The sequence below is a fragment of the Notothenia rossii genome (genome assembly GCF_949606895.1).
Source record: "Notothenia rossii genome assembly, chromosome: 4".
Lineage (NCBI taxonomy): Eukaryota > Metazoa > Chordata > Actinopteri > Perciformes > Nototheniidae > Notothenia > Notothenia rossii.
Window position 1 is genome coordinate 24,162,970 of NC_136902.1, and position 11,168 is coordinate 24,174,137.

The following is an 11,168-nucleotide window of genomic DNA, read 5'->3' on the forward strand; positions in this document are numbered from 1 at the left end:
CATATGAAACAGAACTGTAAACAGATGTACTTTTTCTTTATGGATATTTTACTAATCACTCCCCTTCTAAACTGTATTCTTGTGTTATTGTCCTATAGTATTTCATACCTGTTTTTCATTTATTCTTTAATTTTTTTAATAACTATAATGATCATATAAAGGTGTTCCTCGCAAATACTTGTTTTCATAAATAGTGACCAAACCGTTTGAGACCCACTGAGATAACTTAGACGAAAGTGAACTATCTAAACACTGAGAGAGTCCTTTACCTCAATGAGCTGACGTTATAAGATCCTCTCAGTCTCAGTCTGACAGGAAAGGACCCTCCTCCACCTTGGTGTAGAAACAGCTCTTTATATCCGTTAGCATATCTAGCTAACCAGATGCTAACAACAACATTCCACGTTACCGCTCTCGCACTCACAAAATGCGCTCGTGCCACACACACACAGAGCCGAGCTTGAATGAAACACAAAGACCCAGACATATTTGTACTGTGCACTGTATATCATATTATTTTCCATGGCTTTACTGTATAATCAGTAGATGAACAAATCGCCGCTGGGCTTTCATCTAAACACACAGCCACATAATGATAACAAAACAAAGGTCGGGGGTCATTGGTCAAGCAACACACCAATCAGAGAGCAGCAGTGAGCACACCTCAGGCTGTGTTTTCTATTTGTAGTCTTTATTTCTGATTTATTTCACACAAAAAACTTTTAGTGGAAACGTTTTCACTGATATGATTACAACAACAAAAACGGCAAAGTGGCAAGGCTGGCCCGCCCTGCGTTGGGTTGCACAATGACTCATTTTGGGGGGGAATTGCCCGCGAATGACCCCCCATGACGCAGACCAGGGGCCCCATGCAGCCTGCATGATCGGCCTGTAGGGACGGCCCTGATCTAACCTGTGTACGGGGCAATGCACTCATGTCCACATCCATTATGGCAGCACTTCTCATCATTGGGGCAGTCATTGTCATTGGAGCAAAATTCGGCACACAGTCCTGGGCCGTTCCTGCGAGGGCACACTCCTGGCTTGGCTGTAGGAAAAAGAGAAAAATAACATATAAATGGATAAGCTGTGGAAACTTGGATTACATTAATGGAATTGTCCTTGTAGTGGAATGTTTTACACAAACGACACATTTGGAGGTTGAACTTTAAAAAACAAACTGACTTGTTAAATTGCCATCAGCACCTGCAGCAAAAACGATGTCAAAGTGCAACAAAGCACTGAGTGCTAAAACCAGTGCCCAAACTGGCCAGTGCTGGGGCACTAAGTGCCCGCACTATAAGTAAGGAAAAGTACTTGGTGTGAAAGCGGCTAATGAGACAGACCCACAGGTGCAATTTGGATCTGGCTAACATGCTAACTGCGTAAATGCTAAACTGTGGACCCTCCTGTAACTTGTGTGTTTACTCAGGGACTTTTACCTTCAGTGAGGGATTGTGAGGCCCTGCCACTGTTAGTGACAGCAGAGCCTCTTTTTAGCTCAACATGTTTGAAAACGTTTCGGATTGCAGGGGGACACAGGCTGAGTGAGCTGGATTTCAGAAAAAAGGAGCAGAAAAGTTTGATGGAGCAGATTGAGGAGGACTTCCCTGCTGAAAAAAACCGCTTAGACCAATTTAGCTGGTCAGGCTGGTCAACCATCTTGGCCAGCTAAGTTGACCAGCCTGGCTGGTTTAGAGTTAGCTGGCCAGGATGGCTGGTTTAGCTGGTTTAGCTGGTGCACCAGCTAAACCAGCTAAACCAGCCATCCTGGCCAGCTAAAAAAAACAGCATAGACCAGCATGCTGGTATGCTGGGCTGGTCACCAGCATCCATCTATCACCAGTTTATGTTTAATAATAGTATTAAATATACCATGCTGGAAGCTTACCAGGATCCCATGTGACCAGCATACATTGTTTAAATACTGGTATGATTATTTAAACTAGAGAATATAAATATATTACAAAGATTCATTGTGTCATGTATTCTGGTCTCTACCAAAATAAAGACATTGTCAACACATGTATCACTCAAACCCTGCCAGAGGAACATTTGGACGATTTGACTAACATATAACCTGTGTACGCACTGTACGGAGCAATGCACTGATGTCCACATCCATTATGGCAGCACTTCTCATCATTGGGGCAGTCATTGTCATTGGAGCAAAATTCGGCACACAGTCCTGGGCCGTTCCTGCGAGGGCACACTCCTGGCTTGGCTGTAGGAAAAAGAGAAAAATAACATATAAATGGATAAGCTGTGGAAACTTGGATTACATTAATGGAATTGTCCTTGTAGTGGAATGTTTTACACAAACGACACATTTGGAGGTTGAACTTTAAAAAACAAACTGACTTGTTAAATTGCCATCAGCACCTGCAGCAAAAACGATGTCAAAGTGCAACAAAGCACTGAGTGCTAAAACCAGTGCCCAAACTGGCCAGTGCTGGGGCACTAAGTGCCCGCACTATAAGTAAGGAAAAGTACTTGGTGTGAAAGCGGCTAATGAGACAGACCCACAGGTGCAATTTGGATCTGGCTAACATGCTAACTGCGTAAATGCTAAACTGTGGACCCTCAAGTAACTTGTGTGTTTACTCAGGGACTTTTACCTTCAGTGAGGGATTGTGAGGCCCTGCCACTGTTAGTGACAGCAGAGCCTCTTTTTAGCTCAACATGTTTGAAAACGTTTCGGATTGCAGGGGGACACAGGCTGAGTGAGCTGGATTTCAGAAAAAAGGAGCAGAAAAGTTTGATGGAGCAGATTGAGGAGGACTTCCCTGCTGAAAAAAACCGCTTAGACCAATTTAGCTGGTCAGGCTGGTCAACCATCTTGGCCAGCTAAGTTGACCAGCCTGGCTGGTTTAGAGTTAGCTGGCCAGGATGGCTGGTTTAGCTGGTTTAGCTGGTGCACCAGCTAAACCAGCTAAACCAGCCATCCTGGCCAGCTAAAAAAAACAGCATAGACCAGCATGCTGGTATGCTGGGCTGGTCACCAGCATCCATCTATCACCAGTTTATGTTTAATAATAGTATTAAATATACCATGCTGGAAGCTTACCAGGATCCCATGTGACCAGCATACATTGTTTAAATACTGGTATGATTATTTAAACTAGAGAATATAAATATATTACAAAGATTCATTGTGTCATGTATTCTGGTCTCTACCAAAATAAAGACATTGTCAACACATGTATCACTCAAACCCTGCCAGAGGAACATTTGGACGATTTGACTAACATATAACCTGTGTACGCACTGTACGGAGCAATGCACTGATGTCCACATCCATTATGGCAGCACTTCTCATCATTGGGGCAGTCATTGTCATTGGAGCAAAATTCAGCACACAGTCCTGGGCCGTTCCTGCGAGGGCACACTCCTGGCTTGGCTGTAGGAAAAAGAGAAAAATAACATATAAATGGATAAGCTGTGGAAACTTGGATTACATTAATGGAATTGTCCTTGTAGTGGAATGTTTCACACAAACAACACATTTGGAGGTTGAACTTTAAAAAACAAACTTACTTGTTAAATTGCCATCAGCATCTGCAGCAAAAACGATGTCAAAGTGCACCAAAGCACTGAGTGCTAAAACCAGTGCCCAAACTGACCAGTGCTGCTCCATGTTACCGTCTTTCTCACAAGAAGGTTCTCCTGTTTGGACAAATATCCCAGTACACAACCTGAAGGCTGAGCAGCCTAGAAGGATGCTGGGTCTTCGTGCCTGTAGAGTTACATTCATATTTTTGCACTTTAGGGGTCCTGAGCTTGTACATTAGTGGACCTCATAATGAAGAGTGTCTGACTTTATTTAGAAATTACATGAAGTTTAGGTAATAGTTTGAACATAATTTGAGTGCTTAGGCCAACATATTCATCTCTATTTTATTTGGATTTGAATGAAACTACAGCAGAACATTTGATTTCATTTTAGTTTATCATGGAAAAACGGAGCAATTACTTACTTAAAATGCCATGCTTATTATTGCATGAATAATCTTACAACGATTGGGCATAATTAAATTATTTTGAGCTAATTATAGTAGATGGTGATTACACTGTTTTTAATAAATTAGTCATGATCATGTTTCCATTAATGTTATTTTAAGATGAAAACCTTGTGCCGTCATAACTTGGCTGCACTCGATCAGCACTTTGTATTTACTAAGTTGTTTTTGTGTGTGTTGCTTTATTTTTTGTAATGTGGCTTCAGTTGTCTTTCTTATGCAAATGGAACTTAAACTACACTATGAAACAATAAAGATCCTCTGATGTTGTGTGTCTCTCAAAGCATGGAGACTCAGCCTGCCCCTGTGTGGCCATCTATTGGCAACATCTGGAATTACATGTAAGCTGTTCCCAGTTACACTATGCTGCAATGCACACCTAAAGCACTGTACATGGTATTTTCTTTACAATTCACCATGGTTATGAAGGAAAAAACGATTTTATTTGGACGAGATATGGGGACTACTCCCAATTAAGGGTATGTGTTCATTTAACTCTAGCTTTTGCTGACCATTTTATAGGAAGGGAGATGATCACACATTAATAATAAATATGTTTTGCCAAAATATAAATTGAAGGGAACAGAAAGTTTAATTTAAAATATTCTCCCTCGTTACTTTTTAATTCCCTTATGATTTTACTATCATCTTTATTTTTCCTTTTTATATTTCCAGTATGACTCCACTTATAGTATTATTGTTATTCCATGAATGAAATCTGATTTCTTTGCTTAAGAGCATGAAAACCATCACAGAGCCCATGAGCCATGATAGAAACAAACAACAAGAGATAGTCTGCACAATTGCATTTTGCTTCTCCATGATTCAGATAGTAGCTTTGCATGTATTAGATTTCAGATGAGAGTGGCTGAGGCTCCCACTGCAGCAACAAGACCAGACTATCTGATCCAGTCCCCTGATCCTGATAAGATGGTGCCAATGCATGCACATAATGTGCTGTGTAATACCAGCCGAAAGCACAACATATCAGCATTACACTGACGGTCAAAGCTACAGAGTCATGAACATTTTCATAATTACTTTTTCTAAAGATGGAATGATTTGCTGTACCTTGTTTCTAAATGTAATATCACATGAACCATTCACCTCCATATTATCAGAAAGGAGGCAGAATATAGTGGTTGATACTGTAAGCTGCATTGTAATGGTCTAACTGGTCGAAAGCAAGCTAACTTAAACTATGATATAAACATGTAATCCAGTCTGTTGAGTAGCCTAACTAAGAAAGCTATAGATATACAGTAGCTGTTTAATTATTGCATGTGGAAATAGGTGTAATATCTCCCCGTGAAATGTGCTGTACCAGGCGTTGAACTAATTAGGCTTACATTTAGACTAAATATTTAGGCAACTGTTAGTTGTTTTTATGTAGCAGAACAATAGAAAAATAATAGTCACATGAAAAAGAAGCAGCAGCAGAAGAAGCTAAAACTCTGGAAATGACTCATGAAGGTCCCTCACCTGGCCTGCTGCTCATAGTTAGTGATTATAAGTAAACAATTGCACAGAATTGTACTTACTGGGTTATAGTTAATTCCTAACATTGAAAGTATAAATAATAGATCATTCCAATAAATAAAGGTTGCACCTGCCTAAATCACAGATTGTTATGCATCACCCAGCTAACATGCTAACATGTTAAGTGACCTAAATTGAACAGACCTACAGGTGCAATTTGGATCTGGCTAACATGCTAACTGCGCAATTGCTAAACCGTGGACCCTCCTGTAACTTGTGTGTTTACTCAGGGACTTTTACCTTCAGTGAGGGATTGTGAGGCCCTGCCACTGTTAGTGACAGCAGAGCCTCTTTTTAGCTCAACATGTTTGAAAACGTTTCGGATTGCAGGGGGACACAGGCTGAGTGGACTGGATTTAAGAAAAAAGGAGCAGAAAAGTTTGATGGAGCAGATTGAGGAGGACTTCCCTGCTGAAAAAAACAGCTTCGACCAATTTAGCTGGTCAGGCTGGCCAACCAGCCTGAGAGCTGCGCACAAGCCGAGCTCATAAGCCGAGGCCCCCTGCGCAATGTGAGGCCCCATCAGGCTCGGCTCTAGAACAAATCCAATGGGGGGGGAAATCATTTACCACGGGGGGGGGGGGGCACACACTGCCGTCAACAACCAACACAGAAACAGCAACGCAACTTCAATTTAAAAAAACATGCTATAAAGTCTATTGTCTTTCACACACATTGCAGGAGTGTAGTGCTATTGTATAGCGCACCTATGACTTGTGCATACATCCACGGTTGTAGCACGAGTCACGACCACCAAAACAGAAACATATGGACATAGGCCAGCATATAAAAAGTGTGCAAATGTATTTAGTATCCTATTCATGTGAACATGTTTTAGGTGAGGGGTGGACCTAATATCCTCTTGGAGGGTCTGGGGGCATGCTCCCCCGGGAAGATTTTTTTTTTAAATATTGAAGTTAAATGCATCAATCTGGTGCACTTTGAAAGCAAAATGAAGAGATCTATGGATACGTCTCTCAACACCCATATGAAACAGAACTGTAAACAGATGTACTTTTTCTTTATGGATATTTTACTAATCACTCCCCTTCTAAACTGTATTCTTGTGTTATTGTCCTATAGTATTTCATACCTGTTTTTCATTTATTCTTTAATTTTGTAATAACTATAATGATCATATAAAGGTGTTCCTCGCAAATACTTGTTTTCATAAATAGTGACCAAACCGTTTGAGACCCACTGAGATAACTTAGACGAAAGTGAACTATCTAAACACTGAGAGAGTCCTTTACCTCAATGAGCTGACGTTATAAGATCCTCTCAGTCTCAGTCTGACAGGAAAGGACTCTCCTCCACCTTGGTGTAGAAACAGCTCTTTATATCCGTTAGCATAGCTAGCTAACCAGATGCTAACAACAACATTCCACGTTACCGCTCTCGCACTCACAAAATGCGCTCGTGCCACACACACACAGAGCCGAGCTTGAATGAAACACAAAGACCCAGACATATTTGTACTGTGCACTGTATATCATATTATTTTCCATGGCTTTACTGTATAATCAGTAGATGAACAAATCGCCGCTGGGCTTTCATCTAAACACACAGCCACATAATGATAACAAAACAAAGGTCGGGGGTCATTGGTCAAGCAACACACCAATCAGAGAGCAGCAGTGAGCACACCTCAGGCTGTGTTTCTATTTGTAGTCTTTATTTCTGATTTATTTCACACAAAAAACTTTTAGTGGAAACGTTTTCACTGATATGATTACAACAACAAAAACGGCAAAGTGGCAAGGCTGGCCCGCCCTGCGTTGGGTTGCACAATGACTCATTTTGGGGGGGAATTGCCCGCGAATGACCCCCCATGACGCAGACCAGGGGCCCCATGCAGCCTGCATGATCGGCCTGTAGGGACGGCCCTGATCTAACCTGTGTACGGGGCAATGCACTCATGTCCACATCCATTATGGCAGCACTTCTCATTATTGGGGCAGTCATTGTCATTGGAGCAAAATTCGGCACACAGTCCTGGGCCGTTCCTGCGAGGGCACACTCCTGGCTTGGCTGTAGGAAAAAGAGAAAAATAACATATAAATGGATAAGCTGTGGAAACTTGGATTACATTAATGGAATTGTCCTTGTAGTGGAATGTTTTACACAAACGACACATTTGGAGGTTGAACTTTAAAAAACAAACTGACTTGTTAAATTGCCATCAGCACCTGCAGCAAAAAAGATGTCAAAGTGCAACAAAGCACTGAGTGCTAAAACCAGTGCCCAAACTGGCCAGTGCTGGGGCACTAAGTGCCCGCACTATAAGTAAGGAAAAGTACTTGGTGTGAAAGCGGCTAATGAAACAGACCTACAGGTGCAATTTGGATCTGGCTAACATGCTAACTGCGTAAATGCTAAACTGTGGACCCTCCTGTAACTTGTGTGTTTACTCAGGGACTTTTACCTTCAGTGAGGGATTGTGAGGCCCTGCCACTGTTAGTGACAGCAGAGCCTCTTTTTAGCTCAACATGTTTGAAAACGTTTCGGATTGCAGGGGGACACAGGCTGAGTGAGCTGGATTTCAGAAAAAAGGAGCAGAAAAGTTTGATGGAGCAGATTGAGGAGGACTTCCCTGCTGAAAAAAACCGCTTAGACCAATTTAGCTGGTCAGGCTGGTCAACCATCTTGGCCAGCTAAGTTGACCAGCCTGGCTGGTTTAGAGTTAGCTGGCCAGGATGGCTGGTTTAGCTGGTTTAGCTGGTGCACCAGCTAAACCAGCTAAACCAGCCACCCTGGCCAGCTAAAAAAAACAGCATAGACCAGCATGCTGGTATGCTGGGCTGGTCACCAGCATCCATCTATCACCAGTTTATGTTTAATAATAGTATTAAATATACCATGCTGGAAGCTTACCAGGATTCCATGTGACCAGCATACATTGTTTAAATACTGGTATGATTATTTAAACTAGAGAATATAAATATATTACAAAGATTCATTGTGTCATGTATTCTGGTCTCTACCAAAATAAAGACATTGTCAACACATGTATCACTCAAACCCTTCCAGAGGAACATTTGGACGATTTGACTAACATATAACCTGTGTACGCACTGTACGGAGCAATGCACTGATGTCCACATCCATTATGGCAGCACTTCTCATCATTGGGGCAGTCATTGTCATTGGAGCAAAATTCAGCACACAGTCCTGGGCCGTTCCTGCGAGGGCACACTCCTGGCTTGGCTGTAGGAAAAAGAGAAAAATAACATATAAATGGATAAGCTGTGGAAACTTGGATTACATTAATGGAATTGTCCTTGTAGTGGAATGTTTTACACAAACGACACATTTGGAGGTTGAACTTTAAAAAACAAACTGACTTGTTAAATTGCCATCAGCACCTGCAGCAAAAAAGATGTCAAAGTGCAACAAAGCACTGAGTGCTAAAACCAGTGCCCAAACTGGCCAGTGCTGGGGCACTAAGTGCCCGCACTATAAGTAAGGAAAAGTACTTGGTGTGAAAGCGGCTAATGAAACAGACCTACAGGTGCAATTTGGATCTGGCTAACATGCTAACTGCGTAAATGCTAAACTGTGGACCCTCCTGTAACTTGTGTGTTTACTCAGGGACTTTTACCTTCAGTGAGGGATTGTGAGGCCCTGCCACTGTTAGTGACAGCAGAGCCTCTTTTTAGCTCAACATGTTTGAAAACGTTTCGGATTGCAGGGGGACACAGGCTGAGTGAGCTGGATTTCAGAAAAAAGGAGCAGAAAAGTTTGATGGAGCAGATTGAGGAGGACTTCCCTGCTGAAAAAAACCGCTTAGACCAATTTAGCTGGTCAGGCTGGTCAACCATCTTGGCCAGCTAAGTTGACCAGCCTGGCTGGTTTAGAGTTAGCTGGCCAGGATGGCTGGTTTAGCTGGTTTAGCTGGTGCACCAGCTAAACCAGCTAAACCAGCCACCCTGGCCAGCTAAAAAAAACAGCATAGACCAGCATGCTGGTATGCTGGGCTGGTCACCAGCATCCATCTATCACCAGTTTATGTTTAATAATAGTATTAAATATACCATGCTGGAAGCTTACCAGGATTCCATGTGACCAGCATACATTGTTTAAATACTGGTATGATTATTTAAACTAGAGAATATAAATATATTACAAAGATTCATTGTGTCATGTATTCTGGTCTCTACCAAAATAAAGACATTGTCAACACATGTATCACTCAAACCCTGCCAGAGGAACATTTGGACGATTTGACTAACATATAACCTGTGTACGCACTGTACGGAGCAATGCACTGATGTCCACATCCATTATGGCAGCACTTCTCATCATTGGGGCAGTCATTGTCATTGGAGCAAAATTCAGCACACAGTCCTGGGCCGTTCCTGCGAGGGCACACTCCTGGCTTGGCTGTAGGAAAAAGAGAAAAATAACATATAAATGGATAAGCTGTGGAAACTTGGATTACATTAATGGAATTGTCCTTGTAGTGGAATGTTTCACACAAACAACACATTTGGAGGTTGAACTTTAAAAAACAAACTTACTTGTTAAATTGCCATCAGCATCTGCAGCAAAAACGATGTCAAAGTGCACCAAAGCACTGAGTGCTAAAACCAGTGCCCAAACTGACCAGTGCTGCTCCATGTTACCGTCTTTCTCACAAGAAGGTTCTCCTGTTTGGACAAATATCCCAGTACACAACCTGAAGGCTGAGCAGCCCAGAAGGATGCTGGGTCTTCGTGCCTGTAGAGTTACATTCATATTTTTGCACTTTAGGGGTCCTGAGCTTGTACATTAGTGGACCTCATAATGAAGAGTGTCTGACTTTATTTAGAAATTACATGAAGTTTAGGTAATAGTTTGAACATAATTTGAGTGCTTAGGCCAACATATTCATCTCTATTTTATTTGGATTTGAATGAAACTACAGCAGAACATTTGATTTCATTTTAGTTTATCATGGAAAAACGGAGCAATTACTTACTTAAAATGCCATGCTTATTATTGCATGAATAATCTTACAACGATTGGGCATAATTAAATTATTTTGAGCTAATTATAGTAGATGGTGATTACACTGTTTTTAATAAATTAGTCATGATCATGTTTCCATTAATGTTATTTTAAGATGAAAACCTTGTGCCGTCATAACTTGGCTGCACTCGATCAGCACTTTGTATTTACTAAGTTGTTTTTGTGTGTGTTGCTTTATTTTTTGTAATGTGGCTTCAGTTGTCTTTCTTATGCAAATGGAACTTAAACTACACAATGAAACAATAAAGATCCTCTGATGTTGTGTGTCTCTCAAAGCATGGAGACTCAGCCTGCCCCTGTGTGGCCATCTATTGGCAACATCTGGAATTACATGTAAGCTGTTCCCAGTTACACTATGCTGCAATGCACACCTAAAGCACTGTACATGGTATTTTCTTTACAATTCACCATGGTTATGAAGGAAAAAACGATTTTATTTGGACGAGATATGGGGACTACTCCCAATTAAAGGTATGTGTTCATTTAACTCTAGCTTTTGCTGACCATTTTATAGGAAGGGAGATGATCACACATTAATAATAAATATGTTTTGCCAAAATATAAATTGAAGGGAACAGAAAGTTTAATTTAAAATATTCT

General features: G+C 41.3%; 2 protein-coding genes across 6 annotated transcripts; both read right to left on the reverse strand.

The window, feature by feature from the left end:
• Nucleotides 1-670: 670 nt before the first annotated feature.
• On the reverse strand, nt 671-4,644 carry LOC307037393 (uncharacterized protein). Of its 3 annotated transcripts, none has more exons than XM_079678232.1 (4): nt 3,538-4,644; nt 3,269-3,400; nt 2,081-2,224; nt 671-1,048 (listed from the first exon to the last, which is right to left on the reverse strand). In XM_079678232.1, the coding sequence occupies exons 1-4, from the start codon at nt 3,752-3,754 to the stop codon at nt 909-911; spliced, it is 633 nt and encodes a 210-aa protein (XP_079534358.1). In that variant the 5' UTR covers nt 3,755-4,644; the 3' UTR covers nt 671-908. The 3 variants fall into 3 exon arrangements, with proteins under 3 accessions (XP_079534358.1, XP_079534357.1, XP_079534356.1); XM_079678231.1 differs by having other exon boundaries at nt 2,093-2,224; nt 3,257-3,400; XM_079678230.1 differs by having other exon boundaries at nt 3,257-3,400.
• A 2,580-nt stretch (nt 4,645-7,224) lies between these two features.
• Nucleotides 7,225-10,238, reverse strand: LOC307037394 (uncharacterized protein). 3 transcript variants are annotated; one of them, XM_079678235.1, is made up of 4 exons: nt 10,079-10,238; nt 9,810-9,941; nt 8,622-8,765; nt 7,225-7,589 (listed from the first exon to the last, which is right to left on the reverse strand). In XM_079678235.1, the coding sequence occupies exons 1-4, from the start codon at nt 10,176-10,178 to the stop codon at nt 7,450-7,452; spliced, it is 516 nt and encodes a 171-aa protein (XP_079534361.1). In that variant the 5' UTR covers nt 10,179-10,238; the 3' UTR covers nt 7,225-7,449. The 3 variants fall into 3 exon arrangements, with proteins under 3 accessions (XP_079534361.1, XP_079534360.1, XP_079534359.1); XM_079678234.1 differs by having other exon boundaries at nt 8,634-8,765; nt 9,798-9,941; XM_079678233.1 differs by having other exon boundaries at nt 9,798-9,941.
• Nucleotides 10,239-11,168: the final 930 nt, after the last annotated feature.

Excerpts from the sequence above, each read along its gene's own strand:
- LOC307037393 (XM_079678230.1), bottom strand. The coding sequence starts at position 3,754 with ATGAATGTAACTCTACAGGCACGAAGACCCAGCATCCTTCTAGGCTGC. Across the intron at positions 3,401-3,537 it reads TGCTGATGGCAATTTAACAA|CCAAGCCAGGAGTGTGCCCT; the intron begins GTAAGTTTGTTT and ends TTTTTCCTACAG. Across the intron at positions 1,049-2,080 it reads TCCGTACAGTGCGTACACAG|CCAAGCCAGGAGTGTGCCCT; the intron begins GTTATATGTTAG and ends TTTTTCCTACAG.
- LOC307037394 (XM_079678233.1), bottom strand. The coding sequence starts at position 10,178 with ATGGAGCAGCACTGGTCAGTTTGGGCACTGGTTTTAGCACTCAGTGCT. Across the intron at positions 9,942-10,078 it reads TGCTGATGGCAATTTAACAA|CCAAGCCAGGAGTGTGCCCT; the intron begins GTAAGTTTGTTT and ends TTTTTCCTACAG. Across the intron at positions 7,590-8,621 it reads TCCGTACAGTGCGTACACAG|CCAAGCCAGGAGTGTGCCCT; the intron begins GTTATATGTTAG and ends TTTTTCCTACAG.